Source organism: Sorex araneus, chromosome 5 (assembly GCF_027595985.1).
Source record: "Sorex araneus isolate mSorAra2 chromosome 5, mSorAra2.pri, whole genome shotgun sequence".
Lineage (NCBI taxonomy): Eukaryota > Metazoa > Chordata > Mammalia > Eulipotyphla > Soricidae > Sorex > Sorex araneus.
The window spans coordinates 46,145,136-46,170,508 of NC_073306.1; the positions used below are offsets into that span (position 1 = coordinate 46,145,136).

Consider the following 25,373-nt stretch of genomic DNA (forward strand, 5'->3'; position numbering starts at 1 on the left):
GATCCTCACAACAATCTTCATAAAAGTATTATTACTTCCTTCCTTTAAGAAGAGAATCAGGGGCTGGAGCGATAGAACAGCGGGTAGGGTGTTTGCCTTGCATGCGGCCGACCCGGGTTCAATTCCCAGAATCCCATATGGTCCCCTGAGCACTGCCAGGGGTAATTCCTGAGTGCAGAGCCAGGAGTAACCCCTGTGCATTGCTGGGTGTGACCCAAAAAGCAAAAAAAAAAAAAGAAGAGAATCAGGCCACAGCTCTGCCCAGGTGACATCTAAAACCAGTGGGAGGGAATAATGGCAGAACCAGGATTTGAAGCCAGGTTTGCCAAAACTCAACAGCATCATCACTCCTCTTCACAACCCCTTTTTCTTTTCTTCTCCTCCGGGAAGGCAAAAAAAAAAAAACCTGCTATTATTTGGGCCAATAAAATTCAAAGAAAGGAATTCTTCCTTGTTTTTTAAAAGTCCTAATTCAGTGTTTCTCTAACTCTGTTCCCTGGGCCATCTGCATCAGACTGTTCTTAAGAGTTTATAATGCTTGGGGCTGGAGCAATAGCACAGCGGGTAGGGTGTTTGCCTTGCACGCAGCCGACCCGGGTTCGATTCCCAGCATCCCATATGGTCCCCTGAGCACCGCCAGGGATAATTCCTGAGTGCATGAGCCAGGACTAACCCCTGTGCATTGCCAGGTGTGACTCAAAAAGAAAAAGAAAAAAAAGAGCTTATAATGCTTGTAACGAATGTGGGTTCCTGAACCCTTCCCCAAAAGTCTGATTCTGATATGGAACCTTAAGGAGTTTTCATACACATTAAAGATTCTGAGTGGTAGAATTCACTCCAAAAGATGGTCCTATCCAAAAACACCTCTCTTCCAGATTCCACCAGCACTGTCTTGTTGTGATGTCCAAGTGGGATTCTATGATAGGCATTTCTTCCTGCCACTTGACAGGTCATGACAGGCCTTGACAACATTCCCTGTCATATTTCCTGGGATACATCTTTCTGCCAAACACTTCCACCGTTCCTCTCAGTCATCTCCATCCACTGTGAGCATCTTGAGAAGGCTCCTCCTCCCCTTCTTCCATTCCGTAGTGTGCTTGCCTGTCTGTGATGGCATTGTGCCATCCAACCCCGCGGGAAACTTATTATCTCCCGTATAAACCAAGAAAACAGACTCCAGCATCTGTATGGGCCAAGCTAGAAAGTGGCAGGACTTGGGCTTGAACCCAAATCTTCTAACTCCCAGTCTAGGACACTTGTCTTCACGGCAGCTTAGTGGGCAGTGTAAAATAATAATATAATAATAATAATAATAATAATAATAAGTGTATCCTCTCTGCGGGGCAGGGTAACGGGGATGGAATGAGGTGAAGGTGATGTCCCGAGGGGCCCTGCACAGCGAGCACTCAATAGAGAGGAGAAACCCAAACTAGCGGAGGGAGACATAGCGGAGGTCAGTCTCAGACGCTTCTTGTCAGGCGATCAACTTGGGCAGGATCCGAATCTCAGCGGCCCTCCCCATCCCCACCCCCGGCCTCTCCCCCCGCCACCACCACCGCGCACCCCCAGCTCCCCGCAGCCCCCCCGCCGGCGTCATCGCGCGGGCAGCCGCGGAAGGGAAGGGGACGACGAGGGGCGTGGCCGGGTGGCGGCGCGCGGAGATGACGTCACGTGGAGCGTCGCTTTCGGAGCTTCCTGCCGGGAACATGTGGGTCTGCGGCGCGCTGTGGGGGGCACGAGTCCCTGCCCAGCTGCGGCAGGGACTGCTCCCCACGCTGTGCTCCCCACGCCGGCCCCGCTTGGCCAACTACGCCACATCTGCCGAGCCCTCCCGGGTCCGGGCGCTGGTCTATGAGCACCACGGGGACCCAGCCAAGGTCGTCGAGTAAGAGCCGGCGCCGAAACGGGGCGAAGGGACTGGGGTTCCTGGAGGTTCTAAGAAGGGCTATGGACAGGGGGCACGGGGAGGGGGCGACAGAGCCAGGGGGATAAGGCAGACGTAACAGAACCGAAACTGTCAGTCCCGGTTAGATTGAAAATCCAGTCATTGCTTTGAAGACCCGAGGCACAATTATACAGGCAGTAGTAGCTGACATTTACTGATAGCGTGTCTGGCAGTCCCTTGTTTAAATGGATGCTCATTTAATCGTCACAATCACTTTTTGAGGTAGGTGCTTGTTTCAGCCCCGTATTTGCAAATGACTGAAGCACGAAGTCAAGCAAAATGATTTGCCCAGACTGATGCAGTGCAGCTAGTAAGTGACAGAGTGAGGTTTGAACCCAGGACCCACTGAGCCTGAGCTCTTAGGCGCTATTATTTATTTGGGCGGGGAAGTGAGAGGGGAGGGAAATCCCCAAGCCTTCTGCATGCAGAACACGCACTCCTGCCTGTCGACCTATCTCTGCAGCCCAGCACTGTTATTTCTTTTTTTTTTTTAAACAATAATCATTTATTTATTTACAATTTTGCAGGTTCACTTTTTTTTTCTTTTTGGGTCACACCTGGCGATGCACAGGGGTTACTCCTGGTTCTGCACTCAGGAAATCACTCCTGGCGGTGCTCAGGGGACCATATGGAATGCTGGGAATCGAACCCGGGTCGGACGCCTGCAAGGCAAACGCCCTACCCCCTGTGCTATCGCTCCAGCCCGGCAAGTTCACTTTTGAGTTTGGCTAGGGGAACAGGTAGTTTTTCTGCTACTCTTTTTTCTTTTTTCTCTTTTTGGGACACACCCGACGATACACAGGGGTCATTCCTTGCTCAAGCACTCAGGAATTTCCCCAGGCGGTGCTCAGGGGACCATATGGGGTGCTGGGATTCAAACCCGGGTCTGCAGTGTGCAAGGCAAACGCCCTCCCCGCTGTGCTATCACTACAGCCCCAGCAGCGCTGTTATTTCTTAAAGCGGATTTTCTGAATACTTTTTCCTGCTTTGGATTTTTCACTTCTCAGTAAAGTAGGTCAGAGGTCATTGTTTCTATTTATTGAGGTCCAGATTCTATTTACGGATGTGTCCAAATGATGTCGCTAATAAGTTATTGGAAGAGGGGCTGATTTGTTTCCTCTCTTCCTTTTGAAAGTGATTTCCTCTCAATTGCATCGAATATGTAGCTTTGATTAGTCAAAAAGACCTTTGTGGAACCGCACAGACATAAGGGCAAATCTAGGTTCAGCTCTTAGTAGGTGTCTGATTTTGAATATGTCACTCAACCCTTCCCAGCTCTGTTGCTTTTATGATTATGTCCACAATTCTGTTGAATCTTAATTCATCATTTTTGCATGCGGCTAAAAATAGTATGTGACTTGTTAACTGTTAAAAATCTGCACTTGAGGACAGCGTTCAGAAACTTTAGTGGAGTCACTGTAGTGGAAGTCTGGTCTTAAAATTGAAAGACCTTGCCCTTCCCTGCCCTACTGTATCTCTGGCAAGTGACCGAAGTTCTTTAAGCCTCTGCTTCATCTTTATGGAGATAATATGGTCATAGCTCATAATGCCTTAGGTCATGCTGTCTGCCAGGAATCATCAATATACTTGCCTGTAGTCCCTTGTTTACAATGATGTGATTTCTAGCAAATGGTTTGATTGTTTTGCAAAAGATAGGCAAATAGGGGTTACTTTTCATTGTTAGACTATGTGCACACTTTGGCAGCACATACACTAAAGTCATAATGATGCAGAGATTAGCATGGCTCCTGCACAAGAATGATAACATTTTTGAAGCATTGCTAATATATATATCATGAATCACGAAATCCCGTTAATCGTAGATTTCTCCAGCGGGCTCAGTAACCTCTCCATTTGTCCTTTCCCTGAGATCTTAGAAGTCTCTCTCGATTCGGCCCTCCCAATGATGTCGCACTGGAGGCTCTTTCAGGGTCAGGGGAATGTGATCTAGCTTGTTACTGGATTTAGCATATGAATACACCGTGGGAAGCTTGCAAGGCTGTCCCATGTGGGCAGGAAACTCCCAGAAGAAGTAGGCTACAAGATATCGTGGGGCCGGCCTCGTGCTTCTGAGAGCTTGCTTTTAAGTCTCTGGATGTTGGCCGTTGGTGGTATTACACACACCTGGGTTCCTCTGCCGGTACCTTCATGTGTGAGGCCTGTCCAAACATGTGGAGAGGGGCCTTGAGCATGGCTGTAGCTAGGTTCCGGTGTTCTTCGGCCACCGGGAGCTCTGCTTGGGGTGGTGAGGGAAGCTGGAGCCCATCCCCTCCGAGGGGCCCCGGGAAAGACAGCCAGGCGTGCGGGCAAGAGACTCTCTTATAAATAATATATACATATATATTTATATGTATTTATATATAATATATATTTTAAAATTATATTAAAATATATTTTTATATATTATCTTAAATATATATTTTTTTACTTTAAATAAGGGGTGGGGGGTGGGAGGATAGATGATTTAACAACTAGACCTTGAGGTCATGAGCTCACCCTCAGCACAGTCACTGTTAGAGCAATTGAGAAAAATATTGAGAAGACACATTCGTCAATAACCCCAAATTGCATGTGGTTATAAGTAATAAATCACTGTCAGGAAGACATCTCCCTTAGGAGATGTTGCAGTGAGCTGGGATAACTCCTGCTCTTTCAGGACTGCACCCCAGGCAATAGTATAGTGCCTTTCTCACAGACAAACCACTTTATATGGCTGGTGCAGAAGCCGTCACAAAATAGGTGCTTTGAAGTGTTAGATGTGCATCTATTTCCGCAAGTGGGCCTGGAAAGATAGCTCAGCAGCCAGAGTGCATAATTTGCATGTTGGGATGCAAGGTTCAATCCCTGACACCACCTGGTCTCCTAGGCGCAGTCAGGAGTGGCCCCTGAGAACTGTCAAGTGTGTCCCCAAAAGGAAACACAAAAGCCGTGCACCTTTTTGTTGCATTCTCTGGTGGCAGGGAAGGCCTGTGTGGTCTTCAGGGACATGAGGAAAGATCTGGAAGGGCCTACAGCCAACGGCCCTGCCCCCTGATTGGAATGAAAGCTGGAATAGACCCTTAAGTGTAGACACCACTTAGGAGAAAAGATAGCTTCTCTTTTCTCCTTGCATAGAACCGTAGGAGCTTTTCAGAAGTTTGAAATAAGAGCTTTTCGTGGAGTGTAGTATTTGACCTTGCCTTCACATCTGTCACCTGCAGTACTTTACTGCTTATTCTCACACCTCGCTCTTAAAGACATGGTAAGTCTTGATGGCCTTGAACCTGTTTTCTTAAACTCTACAAGGGCCTTTGCTGCCCAGGTCAGGGTCAGTCTGGCCTGTCCCGCAGGCAGTAATTCTTTCTTTGCCTCATAGAGCAGCTTTTTTTTCTGACCCAGATTCAGGTGACTGAACTTACTAGTTGTATGGACAGAAGCCAGAAGCTGGCATTCTTTTCTTTGTAGTCATGCTTGAGGAGGTTTGGGGTAACCACGCTGTCACAGAAAGAATTGGATGTCCACTAAACATCTCGGTGACTGGATATATAGGTCAGCTTGCACCAGGTAGGGGAGTGGTACTGCCTACCCAGATCCTGAACACGAGTTCCCCAATGTGCTGTGGTTGTGGGGGTGGCACTGGGGGCCAGAACTCTGGAAGCAGGAAGGATTGGGGGAGGTGTCGGGGGATTCAAACACATGACCACCACAGGGCCAGAGAGATAGGACAGCATGTTGACCGACCCTGTTCGATCCCCACCATCCCATATGATCCTCGAACACTGTCAGGAATGAATCCTGAGTGCAGAGCCAGGAGTAACCCCTGAACATTGCCAGGTGTGACCCCAAAACAGCAACAGAAAACAAAAACAAAACAAGACCTTCAGGGGCTGGAGCAATAGTACGGCACATGTCTTGCACACAGCTCACCAGGAACCAAATATGGTCCCCTGAGCCCCACCAGGAATGATTCTCTGAGCACTGTTGGGTATAGCCCCAAAACAAAAGACATTGAGACCACCAGGACATCCTTGGAGGTCAGTTTCTTCCCATTTGTCCCCACACATATTGGCTGTTCTGTCCTCTCCTTAAGCCTTCTTCCCTGGTCTCTTAGAGCTTGTTTGACTTGCCCTGCAATGGACTCCCCTAAATAAGCATTTAGTCCTTTTTTACATTTAAAGGGTTAAACAACTGGTCCAAGTAAGAAAGACCATACAAGGAGAAAATTACAGACCTGGAGAGCTATGGAAGTAGAAAATCCAGCAGTCTGGGCCGTTGCCCCTTGTTTAAAGTTCAGAATTTTCTGACAAGTGTTTCACAGAAACTCTGTCCTACCTTTTGCCCCTGCACATCCCCTTTCAGAACAGTGCCGTTTTCCTGGTTTCGTGGTAAAAAGCAGCTCATATTTAATTGTACACCTAGCATATAAGTCATTGGGCCAATTCCTCCACTTGTGTCATGGAATTAAAAAACCATAATTGCCTGTTTGGGGCATCACTATCCCCATTTTACAGAAAGGGAAATGGAGGCTCCAGAAGCTGGGAAGGTATTTGCCCAAGAACATGTAAGAAGAAGAATCTTTTTATTTTGTTGTTGCTGTTTTGTGTATTTATTTTGGGGCCACGTCTGGCAGTGCTCAGGACTTACTCCCAGCTTTGCTCAGCGATCACTCCTTGTGGGTTCGGGGTGCCATATATGGTGCCAGGAATCAAACTTGGGTCAACCTCATGGAAGACAAGCACCCTTACTGGCTGGACTATCTCTCTGGCCTGGATCTTCTTTTACAAAAAACCCTGGGTTTAGTGTAGACCTGAAGTAAGCAATGACAATTAGCTCCCCCCTTTCTTGTCTAAAGAAGGAGAGGGAGCATAAAATTAGAGCTAAGATAATTCAGAAGTGAAAATGGTCATTCACGTTACCCCAGGTATCCACTTTGTGGGATGGGCAGCACACCCTGAAGGTAAGAGAAGAAACAGCAAGTGTAGGGCTGGGGAAGTGGCCCAGCTGCAGAGCATTTGCTTTACATGGGTTTGATTTCCAGCAACACACACACACACACACACACACACACAGAGTTTGATCTCCAGCACCATACATGCACACACCTGTTGGTCATTACGCCTTTCTTACCTGCCTACTACAAACACAAAAAAGTAATGGAGTTGCAAACCCTTTGCATGGACACAAACCAAATTTGTCTTAGCCAGATGGCATTTGGGGAAGCAGGCAGGGGGGGACCTGGGCTGTGTAGTGAGTTCTCACTATAGGATGCTGTTGCCTTTCAGGGGATTTCTTTTGACAGCCGATGTCAGCGTTGGAAACCAAAACTATGCAGCTGATTTGTTTTTAAGCCAAAACTCTAGTACTTCGCAGGGATAGGGGTGGGAAAAGGGGGACACGGGGATCAGCTTTCTGGCTTGAGAAGACAGGGTGTCATTTGCTTGTCTCCTGGCACCTTGTCCCTAATCCCAAAGTAAGGTGGGGAGGACAGCTCAGTGAGGTAGCCCTGCCTCTGCGTGCTGGCACTGAGGGTGCAGCTCAGTGCTCTTTCATCTCCAGGACTGGCTTTCTGGCGCTGAGTAGGTGCTGTGATAGGGTCTTTTCAGAGTGCTGGGAGTACCGGAGCCCCTCTGGGAGGTGGGAGAGAGCTTTCTGTGAAGACTGATGGTGTTAGTCAAGTCCCCAAAGACCAAATGGCCGTGCAGGAGGAAAGAAAGTGTAGGAAAAAATCCAGGTGTGCAAAACCCAGAGGGAAGAGGACATTGTGTGTGTGTGTGTGTGTGTGTGTGTGTGTGTGTGTGTGATATGACTAAGTGCCTGCATGTGCCCGCACATATCATCCAAGCCTGGGGGTGGGGGGTGGGGGGGCAGAGAGGGCTGCAGATTTAGAGGGTTTAGACTTGAACCCATGTCCTCATCCTACTGCCTTCCTTGCCCTTGTCCTCCCTCTCTACCCCACACTGGCTGTGACAATAGAGCCAAACCTGCCGCCCTCACGTCTTCATTCTTGCCTCTGAGGTGACCCTTGAGGCACAGTAGTTGGGTTCTCTCCCAGAGCTGCAGCACCCAGGGGCCTGCTGCCTGCGCCCCCAGAGCCTAGTTCCCGCAGATGCTCTCCAGGAATCATGGGAGGGTCCACTCTAGCCCCGTCACTGTAGAAGACAAAGCAAAGATGACGAAGTGTTTATCTGTTGTGTCCGGACTTGTCACTGGGGACCAGCCAAAGGAGCACTGACCTGGGTTCTAGTCTTGACCGCTTTGTCACGGGGGCAAAGTAGTCAGTCTTGCTCACTCCTGCCTCGATGCTTTCGCTGTGCTCGGATGAATGGGGTTGTCAGAGTCCACAGTGGTGAATCTGGGGGAGATTCACATGCTGTCTCCCCGTCTTCATCTCCTGCTCCAGTGATAAACTCTCACAGCTCCCAGTTCTGTATCCATCAAAAATACACCCCTCTTTGCCCCATTCTCCCCCAAACAATACTCCTGATAGCCAGACCAGGAGACGGCAGCATAGTGGCACAGCGTGAAATGTGTTAGAAGACATCGAGCCCCTTTGAGCCCGCAGTTGTCCCGCCCCGCGGCAGCGAGTGTGTGCATTAGGAGCAGGGATGGCCGGCCCTCCACCAGCAGTGTCCAGGGAGCAAGGGCACGGCTGGAAATCTGTGTCCTGGGCTCAAGATCACACCAGGAGCCCCCTTCCCCCTGGTTCAGTGCGGGATCAGCAGCAGGCAGAGGCCACCTGGTCCTGTTCGTACCTGTCAGAGACCAGAGCAGCTACGGGAGGCAGTCTGCCCCCACAGTGGCCCAGTCTTACCCTCCGGAGTAACAGGGTGTTAGGCTTGAGCAAACCATACAGCAGAGACTCCAGCTTTCAGGCAAGATTCCTGATGTCAGCAGTATGGGCTGTTGGCTTACAAGCTTTCTGGTAGTCTTATTTGGAAAAGAAGAAAGGATCCAGAAGAATGAATTTCTTGTTTTAGGGCCACACCCAGCAGTGCTCAGGGCTCACTCCTCACTCTGCACTCAGGGATCACTCCTGGTGAGCTTGGGAGACATATGTGGTGCCAGGGATTGAACTATGTGCAGGGCACATGCCTTAGCCACTGGACTATCGCTCCAGCCTGAGAAAGGGTTTCTTTGCCAACCCTGGATAGAAAGTCCCAGATCTCTCCCTTCAGTTCAAAGTTCAGCTTGGTTACACTCCAAAGCAAAAAAATTTTAAAAGATGGGAGAGCAAGATTCTGTGGAGAGGAGCAGCCAGCAGAGGCCCAGGGAGACTGATGGGAAGGCTACGCATAATTCCGAGCTGTTAGCCCAGGATTCTTGACTTGAGGTCGCCAGCGTTCCTTGCAGGAACACTGAAAACCCTCATTACACTACCGCTTCCCAGTTGTACTCTACCTGTTAATTATTAAATCCCTGAACAATGTACCCAGCACACAAGGCATTGCAGTCAGAAATAGAAGACAGCTTCTTTGTGACCCTGGAGATTGCAGATAGACCTCCCCCAGGGAGGGCCCATCAAACAGGCCCCCTCTGGCCCTGTGTCTGCAAGAGGCTCAGACTCCCTTGGGCTTGATAACGGCCCGTGAAGAGTCCCCTGTGAATCTCCTAGTAGGTCCTTCCTGCTCCAAGGGGTATTGATTGGGGTGAGGTGATGGAGTGGAAGAAGGAGATAAGTGTAAACTGTGGCTAATTAAATGTGGGAGGCAGGGAAGAGAGGTGGGCAGAGCTGGCCCGTGCCTGCCTTACACAGCAAATAGAACTGAGCCCGTCCCCCAAGTGCTGGCCTCATTCCCCCACTCTCAAAAGGCCCTTTCTTCTGCCTGCTTTTGTCTCCCCTGTAGTTCATATGGCATCCCAGGTGTACGGCCTCGGCCTCAAAGGACCCATTGTGACCTTATCCCGCCTGGGATCTGTCGCAGGAGGACAGTGGCATCCCTCCGACTTGCTCGGCGCCACGACGCTCACAGGAAGGACATGAGCAGTTGGGGAGGTGACCCGAGACCCAGCCAGACAGCGTGGGCGCCTCGTTGCCTCTCTTACCCCGCGGGCACTGTGCCTTGGGTGAGTTTGAAAGGAAATCCAGGGTGAAGTGACCGTCGTGACACCACAGGTCCAGTGCCCGCAATTCAGACTCAGTTTCCCTTCCTGGCTCAACAGAACAGTTTCCTTGATGATGCCATAGAGCTGTCTGCAGAGTGTCTGGTATTGGTGGCATTCCACGGGGAGGGCTGGGCCAGTCTCCCTGGTGAGATGCAGATGGGCCAAGCCACCTGCCCCAGCAGCCAGCCAGTGTCAGGCCTGTGCCCACCGCTGTCTGCAGCTTCAACTCCCAGCCCTGACCAGTCTCTTTCCCTCTCTCTGCCTTGTATGAATCCCCACCCCCACCCCCTGCCCAGTGCTGGGCTCCCCAGCAGACAGAGAAGGAGGAGAAGCCTCCCTGTGCAGTGCCACTGCTTCTGGGAAGAGGCTGCCTGGAAGATGAGGTCCCATCTGCAACGTTCTGGAAACTCAGCAGTATGAAGGCTATAGGCTGTCTTACTGGATGACTTCTCAGAGTTTTTGTACCTAAGTGAGCAGGCTGATGCTTAAAAAGGGGCTCTCTTGTAGGCAGCTTGTCCTAAACGTGTTGGACCCTAATCTTACCCCACTTGTCAGTCCCACGTGCACAGCATAGTTCAGGCTGAGCTTTCAGAGCCCTGTTTACCTTTCTTCCCACTGTTGGCTGCCAGTTTTAGCTTGAGCAAGTTGCTGAAGTTCTCTAAACTTCCATTTCCATCTGTGCACTGGGGTGATCACTATGGAGAGATGCCTGGAATTAAACAATAGCATATAAAATCTTTCATTCAGCACCTCGGGTTTAGAAAGGTAAATACACCAGCTGCCGTTTAACCGTCCAGCCAGCTAGCTTCCAGAGGCCTTTGTATGCTTGGCATATCAGATATGCCAGCAAATGCATCGTGTTTATGAGCTCATCTAGTCCATGCCCTGGGTTCTAGTGTTCTTACCATTTCATAGCGGAGTATCCTGAAGTCTGGCTGGCAGAGACCAAGTCAAACCCAAGACTGCCTGTTTCTCTCTAATCCTTGCTGTGCTTCATCTAGGAACATCTCAGCCGTGGTCATGAAGATATGCAGGATGGAGGGCAGGGTGGGGATTTGGACCACACCTAGTAGCACTTAAGGGCTGTTCCTGGCCCAGTGCTCAAGGATGACTCCTGGCAGGGCTCAGGGAACCATATGTGGTACTGGGAATTCAGATTAAGGTTGGCCAATGCAAGGCAAGCGCCTTACTGTACTATCGCTCATACCCCAGTCATGTCAACTCAAGTATACTCACCTTGCTAATTCGATCTGCATTTTCCTGTGAGGAGAGTTTTCGCTTAAGCTGAACTCTCTGGAGGATAATCTCCATTATTGTGTCCATCTTTCTGTAGTATTTTCCTAAACGGTCCAGAACCAAGAACAAGTGCAAGCATCAATAGCTGAGATTAGTTTCAGCCTCTCCCCTGAGTCCCTAACTGACTGGAACTTTCATGCCACATTTTCTCCTAGAGAGGAAATTAGATAATTCTCTAGGAAGCATTATGAAACACTGTTTTGTTCCTAGCCACTGAGTTAGGACTAAGAGTTCAGGTACTAGAATAATAGTACAATGGATAGGGCACATGCCTTGCACTGACTTGAGACTGATCCCCGACAATCCACATACTCCCCTGAGCCCCACCAGGAGTGATTCCTGAGCACAGTATGCTGTGGATCAAAAAAAAAATTTTTTTTTAATTAAAGAAGACTAAAAGTTCAGAATCCATAGATATAGCTCAAGGGTCTGAGCACATGATTTACAACTCAGGGTTCAGTCCCCAGCAATGCAAGGTTCCCCCACACACTGCTGAGAGTGATCCCCAAGCAAGCGTAGAGCTCAGAGTAACCCCTGAGCACCACCAGTTAAGGCCCCCAAAACAAAATGAAACTGAAAGATCTCTGCCCTCTTTGAGCTCACAGTCCATTAAGGAAGCACCACACACAAACACACTCTCACACACTCACACTCTCTCACTCTCTCTCTCTCTCTCTCTCTCTCTCTCTCTCTCTCTCTCACACACACACACACACACACACACACACACACACACACACTCACATTCTGACTCTAAAACCAGGTGTTAAGAAGACAGTGAACTCAGAGCTGAAAGCCCCAGCTCTTCACCCATATCACCTCTACAGCTCCAAAATCCAGAAAGCTCCGAACGCTTCACAGATTTTTCTTTCATAATTCCCATGGAGACAGAGCCTGATCTCACATGAAGTTTTTAAATGGTGTGATTCATCCCACTTAGTGTGAATAGGCATGCATTTTGCTGCAGAAACCGTCTAATGAGAGTGCCTCCCACCCCAATTGCCAGCAGGTGTGGCCAATACATGGTTCCGACCCCTGGAGTGTGTGTGGCCCAAGACTTTTGGAAAAGGAACTTCTGCCTGGTAATCAATTGAAAACTCTCTGAAAAGACTTCTTAAGCTGAAAAGCAGTAAACTGGGCCTGGGGTGTTAACACAGCAGGTTGGGCACTTGCCTTGCACGTGGCTGACCTGGCACCTCATACAGTCCTCAGAGCCCATCAGGAGTGATACCTGAGTGCAAAACCAGCATTAAGTTCCAAGCATTGGGACCTAAGCAATAGCACGGTGGGTAGGGCACTTCCCTTGCACATAGCTGACCTAGGTTTGATCCCCCAGCATTCCATATGGTCCCCCAAGTACCACCAGGAATAATTCCTGAGTGCAAAGCCAGGAATAGTAATGTCTGAGCACCTCTGGATGTGATAAGAAAAAAAAAAAGCCTCAAGCATTGCCAGGTGTGGTCCCCGAACAAACAAAAATCCACAAAATCAACGAGTTTACAAAGCAATGAACTGTGAGATGGTCTTCAATAAGCAGCCCCTGCTGTGTACTGGGAACACTGAGAATGGAGCAAGTGATATTGTTAGGGACAATAAGAGCATCAAAAGATGTCTCGGGGGTCAGTGGGTAGTGCACAACTTTCATGTGCTGACTGGCATTGGATCCCTGACATCCCATGTGGTCCCCTAAGCACCACCAGGAGTGATTTCTGAGTGAAGAATCGGGAGTAACCCCTGAGCATCACCAAGTTAAAAACAAAAGAAAAAGATGTCTCAGGGGAGGTAAGATTTGAGCTGCTTTTAAAGATTGGACTGAATGTCTCACTTCATGAGATGCTGTAGAAAAGAAATGCTGGCTGAGCAAAGAGTGTGTCTGTGCAGGGGCAAACACGGGAAAGGATCCGGGGAACGGGGGCACTAGCATCCGCAGCCCATTGCAGGCGCCTTCTCGGGGCTGCAGCCTTCTGCGTGTGTTATGGAGTAGCAGCTCTGCCTGCAGCGCCTGCCTTCCCGCTGCGCCTGCCCACAGCCCTGCCTGCCTCTCCTTCTCCCCCGCTGCTGGGCCCACGGAGATCAAGCCCGCACCCTCCGGGCTGGTGTCCCTCTCGCTGCCCTCCACTTGGTGTGGGGTCAGTTCCTTCACTGTGCTTGGCTTCTCTAGAGTCAGGTTTGAATTGCCTGGTTCCAATCAGATCAGCCACTTAGTGCTTTGGGTGGCCTTGTGCAAGTTATTTACCGCCTTTGTGCCTTTGTTCCTCAGCTCTAAGATCAGAATAATAGCACAAAAGCCGGCGTGGAAAGCACATAGGCAGAGTGCCTGACTGGTAAGCACTCAGACGGTAGTTATTCTTACAAGGCTTCCACCCCTCCAGCTGCGAATAATGCACGTGTTTCCTCATACTTACCTGTTTGTTAAAAGCCCTTTATTCTCTGCCCTGGTCATCAGCACCTCTCTAGTTAACCATTATCTGCAGAGAACATTTCTGTCTTGGCTTGTTGTGATGACAGGGAATTGTGCACTTGGTTGCATTCCATTCTTTACATTCTTTATTGTTGTGCCATCTATATACACACCTGACTTTGGTACAAGAGGGGAGAGAGAGACAGAGACAGAGACAGAGAGAGGAGAGAGAGAGAGAGAGAGAGAGAGAGAGAGAGAGAGAGAGAATGTATGTGTGGTACCAGGGATTGAACCCGAGGCCTCACACATGCAATGCAATTGCTTTATCTCTGAGCCATATCCCAGACCCAGGATAGCACATTTTGTTGTGATGCCAAGGAATCTTGGATGACGGTACTGCTAGAATCTTGGGGGTTTGGGCTGGCAGTGCTGGGGATCGAACTCTCGGCCTCGTGCTTCCTAAGCTGGCACTCTGCCTCTGAGCCATCCTGGAACTCTGCCTGTCTTTCACTACTTCTCCTCCCCTCCCTGATACAGTCCACGCTCTTCCATTCCTGCCCTCTGGATGCTGATAGGAAGTCCAGGGATTTCGCAGGGAAATGAGAGTGTTGATTTGGGGAGTTGTTCAGCCCTACCACTGGCCAGGTCCCCACTGTCCCTGACTCTCCTGGAGCGTTCATGGCCTCCTTGATGGGAGAGGAATTCTGACCGTTTCCTCACACGGGTTCGTTACAGCCTCGTCAGATCATGCCATTAGCAGCCCCTGCACAGGCATGTCTGTATTAAGCCCTTCTTTAAAACCTGCCGCTGTGTTTGATTAGTGAGTACAAGGCTTTTTTGGACTATGATTCTTGCCCCGACATGGAGCCTTGGGTATAACAAAAAGGTCAAATTTCTGCAGGAAGTAGATGGTATCTCCTCTCAGCTTAGAGCAGCGACACTGTTGTCTGAGGCTGGTGAGTGAAGATGAGAATTAGTACTGAACAGGTACATTCGGGCAGAGAAGAGCATGTGGACACGAAATCTGAGGGTGTGGAGAAAAAGGATTGTTAGAGTCCTGAGGACCCGCTTTCTTTGTTTGTTTGTTTGTTTGTTTTAAAAAGCCCTTCCAGTCTTAACTGTTAACACTCTTACAACCCTGTTACCTAAACTATATTAATAGAAAATGTTTTAAAGGTGACTTATCACTGAGGAAGCGCTGGTCACCTTACTGCAGGGCCATGTCTGATGCCTTGCGGCCATTGCAGAGCCATGTCTGCACATCGTGGTCCCTGTGTGTGGCCGTGTCTGCATAGTGTGGCTCCTGTGTGTATGGCCCCATCTGCATAGCGTGGTCCCTGCATGGCCGTGACTGCATACTGTGACCCCTGCATGGCTGTGACAGCACGGGATGGCCCCTGGAATCCAAGTGGAAGGAGAAACTCCCAGTAACACAGCTGTCATGGGGGACAGCTTTCCACCCAAGGCCCGCAGCTCTTCATCCCAGGTCCTTCCCGACTGGCTGGTCCCCACTCCCGGGGTGAAGCACAGGCACCCAGGCGGCCTTTCCACACCCCACCGGCCATCTCTGTGTTCCCCACCCCCATGTATGACGTGTGTGCGTGAGGGCAGGCAGTGGAGAGCACGTGAGTGTGAGAGCCACCTGGGGGTCCTTCTCTTGAAGATGCTGCTTCAGCGCGAGAGTGGGGCCCCGAGAGTGCCTGGTTAGCAGGCATACCGTGTGAGTCCTTGCTTTTTTTTTTTTTTTTTTCCAGGAGGTGCCTCCCAGATGGTGCTCAGGAGGCCCCTGGTGACTCGCAGCAGCCGGGCCAGCAGTGCAGTGCAAGGGCCCGAGGATGCACTGCTGCTCAGGCCCCGTGGTGGCAGGAGTCCAGGGCCACCCCAGCCGTGCTGGGGGCCTCCAGGGCTGCATCTGGTGACGCTCAAGGGCCCATGCTGTGCCAGGGTTCAAACCCGGGTCAGGTGCTTGCTAAGCATGTGCCCTAACTACTGTACCATCTGCCGGCCGCCCATGTGATTCTCATCATCAGCAAGTTTGAGGGAACAGGAGGCGAATCCAGCAGGCAGAGATTTCTCTGTTTTCTATCCCAGTGGAAGAAATGAGAGGTTTTCCATCCCGGCATAAGAAATGAGACTTGAGAGGCATCCCCACCCCCGCCCTCACCCCCGTTACTGAAAGGGTTAACGTGTGTCCGGGCTGATTCCTCCCCTCTCCTAGCAGAACCCTGATTCCTGGGCACACAATAGCAGCAGCTCAGAACAGTCGCTACCTGACCTACTTTGGGGAGATGATTTGAGTGAAAGGCGGCCTGTCTGGCCCGAGTGACGCTAACATCTCTCTTTGGCTTTGTGCTCAGACTGAAGAACCTGGAGCTAGCCGCTATGGGCGGGTCGGACGTCCGTGTGAAGATGCTGGCAGCCCCTATCAATCCATCTGACATAAATATGATCCAAGGTAACCTTGGTTTCCGCGGCTTATGCCAAGTGGCTCTTTTGCTTAGCCGCCACCTCATTTTCATTCCTCCTCAGGTGTGGGTGTGAAATTCCTGTGATTAGCAGCAGCTGTTCTCCAGATGAGGCGTCTGCAGACTGTGAGCCCTGCAGGGGGGGGGGGGGTGCCCTTTCTGGAATGTGAAGCTGTTGAGAGTTGGGGAGATGGCATTTGCGGGGACAGCGCCCACCGTGGAGAGCTTATGCCACAGTGGGCAGATCCGTTTGCCCCCAATGCTCTGAATACCCAGAGACTCCTTGGAGGGCGGCCCGCTTGCTGACTCCAATGCTGATGCTCGCTCACTGCCCGGGCCTGCTTGATTGACCCTCCATGCTCTTCTCCCTCAGGAAATTATGGCCTCCTTCCCGAGCTCCCCGCCGTTGGAGGGAATGAAGGCGTTGGCCAGGTGGAAGCAGTGGGCAGCGACGTGACTGGTTTGAAGCCGGGGGACTGGGTAATTCCAGCCAATGCCGGCTTGGGTGAGTTTGCCCAGGTGTCTGCCACCTCTCCTGGTTCCAGGTTCTGTTTCACCAGCACTGTCCATATTTACTCTTTGCTGTGCCTAAGCCATGCCGGGTGGGGGTTTGTGTACTGAGATAATAAACCTGCCCTAGAAGGGGTGAGAACTGAATACAGGAAGCAGAAATCCGGTTTCATCTGCTCTGGAGGCAGTCGTGGTCCAGGGTCCTCTCTGGCCCCTGTGGATTGGAACTATGATTCTCCAAGCCCCTGTCCCCCTAAGACTAAGGGGTAGTGGGGAATACAAATAAGTCACCTCCAGCAGATGGTTTTCAGTCCAAAAACTAATTAAGAAACCTGCAAGCCAAAAGCCTGAGTGAAGGGAAGCCCGTGTGGGCATGCCGGTGTTTGTGTATTACGGAGATGGTTTGACTGAGTAGAATTCATTGGGAAGAGAAGACTCTTTCTTTGTCTTTTTGTTGTTGTTTGTTTGGGGATCATACCCAGCAGTGCTCAAGGACCATTCCTGACTCTGTGCTTAGGGGACACACCTGGTGGTGCTCGGGGACCATGAGGTGCCGGGATTTGAAACAGGGTTGTGGCTACAGCCACATGCTGGGCAATGCCTTAACCTCTGTGCTCTCTCCCTGATCTGAGAATCTTTTCTTTCCCCCTTGCCTTTCCTCTGCTGATGTTGCAAGGAGTTGGGGTCAAACTCTTTAAATTTTTTTTTTTGCTTTCTTTTTTTTCTTTTTGGGTCACACCCAGTGATGCTCAGGGGTTAGTCCTGGCTCTGCACTCAGGAATTACTCCTGGCGGTGCTTAGGGGACCATATGGGATATTGGGGATTGAACCTGGGTTGACCAAGTGCAAAGCAAACACCCTACCCACTGTACTATCACTGTGCTTAAATTATTTTTAAGCACCTGGGTAAATTTATTACTAAAATACATTACACCAATGCAGTTTTGGAGATAAATCTTTAATTTTTTTTTAATTGAGGTAACAAGGTTTCCAGGAATGCTAGTATTTATGCTTTAGGCAGATGAATGGTCCTATATACTATATGCACCACCAAATATGCCAATATTCCACCACCCCCGGGCCATGCTCTAGTTGTTCTGCTCCTGGGAGCTCACTCCTGGTCGAAGTGCTCGAGCATCTGTTTCAGTCACAGTGCTCACCAGGGATCGCACCCTTTCCTTGCAGGACTCGCACTCACCTGGCCGCAGGATGGCTAGAATCAGCTGTGGCACCAGTGACCTCAGGCAGCAGAGCCACCCGGGTCATGCTCAGGACCAGATCCTGGCCCATCTAGCATAAGGCCTCATACTTACAAGACAGACACGTTAGCCACTGAACTAGCTCCTAGAATGGACCTTTAATAGTTTGGTTAGATGGTAAAGAGCCCAAATCCTTGCGTTTGAAAGAGGCCCTCCAGAAGCCAAGCAGGAGTTAGGGTTTATTTATTTGTTTGTTTGACTTTTTTGTTTGATACAGGGTAAAGCATTGTTGGTGAGCTTTGGTGATTTAGCAGTTGATGATTTTTGAGACCCAAACATGTAAAGGTTTTGACCGCTGCTATGGGAGGGAAGCAGAATTGAAATCCAGCCCTCTGGACATGAAAGGCCCAAGCTTGAGCAGAAGCCCTTGCCCGGATTCCAACAGCAGACTGAAAGAGAGCCTGCCAGACCCTTGCCTGCTACATTTTTCTGTGTTAGGATATGTTGGGTCCAAACCCTGAGAGTCTGTGCAAACTTCTTGACAATAAAAGGAAGCTTGGGGCTCGAGTGATAGTGCTGTGGGTAGGGCATTTGCGTGCCCGGAGCCAACCGGGGTTTGATCCCAAGCATCCCACATGGACCCTGAGCACCACTAGGAGTAATTCCTGAGTGCAGAGCCAAGAGTATCACAAGCCGTGAGTATCACTGGATGTGCCCCCTCCCATATAAAAAATAAAAAGGAAGTTAATTGGTCTGTAGAATTTAGATGCAAGTGACAGAAAGCTTCAGGCAAAACTGCACCGAGGATAGCAATTTTTTTCTTATTTATGCTAGATGGTATCTCTCAGCCTCTCAACTATTCACTTTATACCAACACACATATATATATACTTATATATGTGTGCACCCAGGCACTTATTTATATGTATGAGCTCAATTATTCCTACACAGTATGTAGGAATTATTATGGTTTCCATTGTGCAGATGAGACAGTAAATATAAAGATAAAGGAGCTGCCCAAGGTCATGCTGTTAGTTGAGTTGTGGGGCTGAGATTAGGAGTGATAGTGGTAGGGCACTTGCCATACATGCGGTCAACCCAGGTTTAATCCCCAGCATTCCGTATGGTTCCCTGAACCTTCCAGGAGTGATTCCTCCTGGAGCACAGAGCCAGGAGTAAGCCCTGAGCAAAACTAGGTGTAGTCCAAAAGGAAGAAGGAAAAAAAAAAAAGATTCTATGCCTTCTGTTGTATAACTTTGCCTGTTGGCTATTGGTGTCTGTGGTTTCTGTCTTCCTGAGGACAAACAAATGAGCCTGTCCTCTAGAATCATCCAAAACAACCATCTCACTCCCCAGAAGGACTCCCTCTAGCCCTGCCAGATCCTGGCCCACCTGTGACTCAGTCACAGGGGCCTGGTGGGGCCACTCCTGTTGTCCCCATAACTCTCTTGCTCACTCCGGATATAGAGATGGGGAGAGAGGGCTGTGGCTAACAGCCCCAGAAGTTTGGAAGGAGCAGTTCCAGGAAGAGAAAGGTAGCAGGCAAGGGCCCAGGCCACGCATGGCCCTGCCAGCACTGCCGGGTATGACCCTACAAGTCCCTGAGGACACCCACGTATGGCCCTACAGGCCCTGAGGACTGCCAGGCATGGCCCTACAGGCCCCTGAGCACTGCTTGCCATTATGGCCCTGGAGTTCACCCCCTACACACACACTGACACACACACTGCACTCCCTAGCAATGGTGTGTCACCATGGTGCTCACCAGCTCTGCAGGGCCTGAGCAGCTCCACATCCACAAACCCTCAGGCTGACCCATCCAACCTGGCTGCCCGAGTATCACCACAAGTAGCCCCGGGCCCCCTAAGCACCACTTAGGAGGCAAAACCAGAAAGCCAGTGAGTTTACAAGATGCTCTTCATGGGGCCTTCGGGATGTGGCTCAGCGATAGTGCTCCTGCCTCACACGTGTGAGTCCGTGTGTTCATTCCCCAGCACCCCCTCATCCTCACGTCTCCCAGTGTGATCCCATCACTGCTCCAGGGCCACCATCTCCAGCACACTACCGTCCGCCAGGTGCGAACACTGCCGCCAAGTGTGCCACCCCACTGAGCACCACAGCCAAGAGGGCGAGGATGGCACCGAGGCCTGAGGTTCCCACCAGCTTCGAAGCACAAGGGGAGGCAAGAAGGGTGTGGACCCACTAGCGTTTGTGTCCTTTATCAGGATGTCCAACTGTTATTATCCTGTGTCCAATTAGTGGGGGCTGGAAAGAAATTATACAGCAGGGGAGCCAGCTTGCCTTGCACACGGCTGACCTGGGTTCAATCCCTGGTACCACAGAGGGTCCCCAAGCCCACCAGGATTGATCCCTCAGTGCAGAGCCAGGAGCAACATCCCTGAGCACTGCCGGGTGTGGCCACAAAACAAAATAAAAAACATGAAGTGACTCCAAGAAAGGACAAAAGCCCTTTGCTTTTCTACTGACAGGGAAGCTGCGGAGAGAGCCTGCCCCCACCTCACCCCCCTCCTCCCTGCTCCCCCCAGCCCCCCGCAGCCAGCTGGAAGGGAGCACCGCGCCGTGCATGCAGACGGTGATGGAAGGGTTCAGCAGGCACGGACTGGTACTCTGAGCCAGGCCCCGTGCTGAGTGAAGGGCATGCGGGTGGGTCAGATGCCAGCCCGCCTCTGCCCTCTAAGTGCTCTTGGCTGGAGAGATAACACTTTCCACGCTGCTGTGATAAGTCCTGCAGGCACAGGCGGCCACTGAGTCAAGAGACCCCTTTCCTGGGAGGCACTCGCAGAGGCCTCCAGAGAGAGGGTGCTCCAAGTTAACCGGGAGACTGAGCAGACACGCAGCCACTGGGCAGGGTGACGAGACTTCCGGGCAGGAGCTGGGCCCCCAGGAGTGACCAGGGCAGAGGCAGGACTGGGAAGAAGAGAGGGAGAGGTGGACCAGCCTTAGAGGGCTCCCACCCATGGTCAGATGGGACCTTGAATGGTGAAGGGGAACGACTGGGTCAGGTGTGTGCCATGGAGACCGAGGGCAGGAAAGAGAAAGTCAGGAAAGAGCTGGCCGAGCAGACCCAGCCTCAGGTGGCGAGAGTTTAAATAGGACTCGAGCCGAAAAGGCGGTTTTCAGAGCTCGGGTCGCTGAACTTGGGAGTCTGAAGAGCAAGAGTAAAGGCGTGTGCAGGCGTGGGGGTGAGTTGTGCGTGGTGGTGGTGGTAGCCAGACAGGATTTTTCTCCCTGGAGAAAAGGAGTCTTTGGAACCAGGTGCCAGTCAGAGAGGATGAGGATTTTATCATTGTCGGGACTATAATTAACTCAATTATTCAGTAAACATTCTGTGAGCATCTGCAGCATGCTGGGCTCTGGCATATTCTTCGCACTCGAAGACGTGCTCTTCCTTCTCACGAAGCGTTTGCTTCAGAGGGAGAGGCAGTCATTAAGGAGGCAAGTCCTCAACGGGCCAGATCCGGGTCATTTCTCACGGTGTGGAGCTGCCCAGCTGTTCCCGCATGCCCCGTCCTCCCCCAGAGCCACAGAAGGCAGCTACATCTCTGCCCACGGACGTTCTCAGAACTCTGAGCAGCAGCCCTGGAAGGGCCCTGGCTTGGGAGTCAGTCATAGTTTTTCTTTCCACTTCACTTGCATGATCTTGCTGAAACCATAGTTACTTTAACCCTCAGTCTCCTCTTCTCTAAAATGGAGCTAGGAGGCCTAACCCCGAGTATCAGCACATTTGTGCGACCCAGCCAAGATCCGCAGTGCTCCCTGCACTCACTGCATTTCTGCCCGCCAGAGGTCAGCTGGTAAATACCTGGGACTCTCCCGGTCGTTACCACCTCTGCTCTGCTCTGCCAGTGATCATAGCAGCACTAAGAAAGCAGCCTGGCCTTGTGCTAGCAAATTCTCTATAAAAGCAGACAGCACCAGAGCTGGCTCCGGGCCCCTCGCTTGCCGGCCCCTGCCGCAGGCGATGGAGTGTGCCAGGGCAGTCCTCAGAGCCAGGCAGGGCCTGGGGGCCCAGAGACCGAGGGGGCTGCATGCCTGTGATGCCAGGAGTCTGTACGAATGTCAGAGTTTGTCTTCACACCCTGACGTGAGTGTTATTTTCTGCATTTCGTAGATCAGGAAAACTGACACTCAAGGTGAAGTGATAATTCTAAGTCACACCACTGAGTGGCAGAGTTGGGTTTTGTTAAGCAGGTCTCTCTCTCTCCAACTCCAAAAGTCTCAGTGTTTCTACTTTAAAAACAAACAAAAAAGCCCAGCAAGGCACCACCAGGGAGAAAGCTTGGAGGGAGAGTTCATGGCTCATGCTTTGTTTGTGTGATGCCCGGGTTCATCTTTGACCCCACAAAGGTCAACCAACTGCCCCACCTCCCCCCGCTGAGAGCACTTGGGCCTCGTGCACTGCCCCTCCTCCAGCCAGGCTCTCGGAGCAGAGGGTTACCCTGCCCGGGCCCGGGTCCCCGTGGCTGTGCCATTTGGGGTATTGGAAAATACCCTTGGTGTCATGCACACTGAGCATCAGAGCACGTTGGCCAAGATGAACGGGCCGATGGCTGTGACAGAAGCAGTGAAATCAGAAAACCAGACTAGGCGAAGCCCAGAGAATGCCAGGTCATCTCCGGATTCTAAAAGGGATTCTTGGGGCTGGAGCGATAGCACAGCGGGTAGGGCGTTTGCCTTGCACGCGGCCGACCCGGGTTCAATCCCTGGCATCCCATATGGTCCCCCAAGTACCGCCAGGAGTAATTCCTGAGTGCAAAGCCAGGAGTAACCCCTGAGCATCGCTGGGTGTGACCCAAAAAGCAAAAAATAAATAAATAAATAAATAAATAATAAATAAAAGGGATTCTTCCATTTTCCTGCCTCTCGTTCTCCCAGCCTCAAGCCTACCCTAGCAGAAACACGCCCTTTAACGAAGAGCGCCCTTGCCTCCCGGTCCTCCTTCCAGGCCCCTAAGCCCACCTTGCTTTCCCTCTTCTGCCGCCCACAGCTTCAGCAGTCTCTCGTGCCCCCCAGCAGAACCCTATGGACTCCAGAGCACTGGGAGAACCCCACAGGAGTTATCTCTGAGTAAAGAGCCAGGAGTAAGTCCTGAGCATGGCCAAGCATGGCCCCAAAACCAAGAAAAAAATTTAAAAAGTGGGTGGGGGTGGGGCAGAAGGCAGAGAGATATAATAACAGTTTTCTGTAAGTACTACTGAGGTCAGGTGCCCACTCCCCGCTGAGAGGCTCCCTCACCAGCCTGTGCTCCCTCTGCCCAGGCACCTGGCGGACCGAGGCTGTATTCAGGGCGGACGCACTGATCAGAGTCCCGAGTGACATCCCTCTTCAGAGTGCTGCCACACTGGGCGTCAACCCCTGCACTGCCTACCGGATGCTGAAGGACTTCGAGCAGCTGCGGCCAGGTAGGGTTCAGGGTCCGGCAGGGGTGGGCATGCCAGGATCTCCCTCGGACGTGGTCCAGACCCTGAGGCGAGGTCCCTATGGGGGCCTGGGCGCATATGGGGAGCGGGTCGTGCTGCTTCTAGCAGAAAGGACTGTGCTTGATTTCTAGACCTGCACCCTTTCAGCCTTTCGCCCCCGTGGTCCTATGTGCTGGTCCACAGACGGGCAAGCTCTAACCACGGCGGTTGACTGTGGGTGTCCACTGTCCCCCGCCCCACAGGAGACCTCTGATCTAGACAAGTTGCTGCACCTCCCATGGGCTACATTCTTGACAGTCACTCACTTGAGGACCAGGTGGAGAGGGAGGGGCTCTCCTTCAACAAAACATATTGATCTGTGCTAAGCTCTGGGCATTCAAAGTCAGCTAAGAGACACACTCCCTTTTCTCAGTAAAATGCTGAATTTAGTGTTGGTAATTCCTCCACTCAGTGACCTGTAGCATTTCCCAGTCTCTGCAAGTGCCCTAAAAAACGGCAGACCCATAGAATGCAATCCGTCTCCAAAAGCCGAGTTGTGAAGTCACCGCCTTGGTTAATTGGTGACGTCCTGGTACAGGAGGATGGCTCAAAGCATGGGCTTTACGTGCTGGAGTGCCAGGTTCAATTCTGGTACCCCATGGTACTCTGAGCACTGCTAGGATCAGCCTCTTAGCGCCACGTGGGGTGTAGCCTTCCCACCCCCTTAAAAAACAAAAAGCACAGCTTCAGTCTTTTCATTGCCCGGCGAACTGGACTCCCTAGTCCCCTGGCAGTGTGCAGTGTGGCAGTGCAGCCTGGGGTTCAGTTGGCAGCTCCACCGAGCACAGAGCTGAGAGCAAGACTGACCGGGGACCGACAGGTCTCTTGGGAGCCGACCCCAGGAAGCAAGAGTCGGGGCCAAGGGAAAGCCAGTGGAGGCTGTCGGGCCACTGGCCACAGGCCTGCTGACGAGGGTGGGAACACCTACCTCTCGATTGTCTTCTGGGGCTGGGAAGGTAGGTCAGGCAGTAGAGCACACGCCTTCCGTGTATGCAGGCCTGGGTTTGGTCCTTGGCACCTCACACCCGCCAAGTACCACTAAGTGTGTCCCCTCCACCTAAATTAGGCTCTAACAGAATCGGCCACTTATCCGATTCTCGTCCCTCACTGTGCGTTTTTGAGCTCGCAGGAGTGTAGAAACCCCCAGCCCAGCTCCAACATCCCCATGTGGAGGCTGAGGCCAGGAACAGGGGGAACCAGGCCCTTTGGTGACCAGCCCCTGCTCGGGACAGTCAGGCACATTCTCATAACCGTGGCAAAGCAGTGAGACGAACCTGTGGTGGGGAAGGTCCGTAGGTGAGATGAGGGACCTTCGGTCAGGTCCTGGTGTGCAGACACTTTGGTCACCTTCAGGTTGCCTCCGGGCTGAGCTGCAGCTGTCTGAGAGGGCACATCAGGGCGTTGACTCCTCAGGTGCCCAGGGTGCCCCGGGTGGGTGTCACCTGGGTTAAATGGATACATGATCTTGGCTCTTCTTTTTGAAAGGAGGAAGTCGGGGTTTGGGGAGTCACACCCTGTGATGCTCAGGGTTTACTCCTGGCCCTGTGCTCACAGGTCCTTATGCAGTGTCAGAGTTTGAACCAGGGTCAGCCACGTGCAAGACCAGGGCCTTAACCCTTGCACTGTCTCTCCAGCCCCCCCAACAAACCCTTGCTCTTGATTTACAGAATGGATCATATTACATTTTGCACTCAAAGTACATGGATATATCTAAATATATGTATTCTGCTGTTAAATTCTATTGGCCTCAGGCTATACTTTTAAAATGTTTCATGGGGGGTGAGGGGCTGGAGCGATAGCACAGCAGGTAGGGCGTTTGCCTTGCATGCGGCCAACCCTGCTTCGATTCTCAGTATCACATATGGTCCCCTGAGCACCGCCAGGAGTAATTCCTGAGTGCAGAGCCAGGAGTAACCCCTGTGCATTGCCGGGTGTGACCCAAAAAGCAAAAAAAAAAAAAAACCATTAAAATGTTTCATGGGGGGGGGCGCTGGA

The 25,373-nt window shown here is 51.4% G+C and overlaps 1 protein-coding gene and 1 pseudogene across 3 annotated transcripts in view; both read left to right on the plus strand.

Moving 5' to 3' along the window:
- The first annotated feature begins 1,660 nt into the window (after nt 1-1,660).
- Nucleotides 1,661-25,373, plus strand: part of MECR (mitochondrial trans-2-enoyl-CoA reductase) — a 36,850-nt gene continuing 13,137 nt past the window's right edge. For 2 of the 3 annotated variants that reach the window (XM_004603722.2, XM_055140849.1), the window contains exons 1-4: nt 1,661-1,885; nt 16,082-16,179; nt 16,563-16,694; nt 23,178-23,321. In XM_004603722.2, coding sequence (XP_004603779.2) covers nt 1,662-1,885; nt 16,082-16,179; nt 16,563-16,694; nt 23,178-23,321 — 598 coding nt within the window. In that variant the 5' untranslated portion in view covers nt 1,661. Of the gene's footprint in view, nt 1,886-9,768; nt 9,989-16,081; nt 16,180-16,562; nt 16,695-23,177; nt 23,322-25,373 lie in introns of all 3 variants that reach the window. The other variant, XM_055140850.1, reaches the window with a different exon arrangement.
- Nucleotides 3,635-3,735, plus strand: LOC129405304 (U6 spliceosomal RNA; annotated as a pseudogene).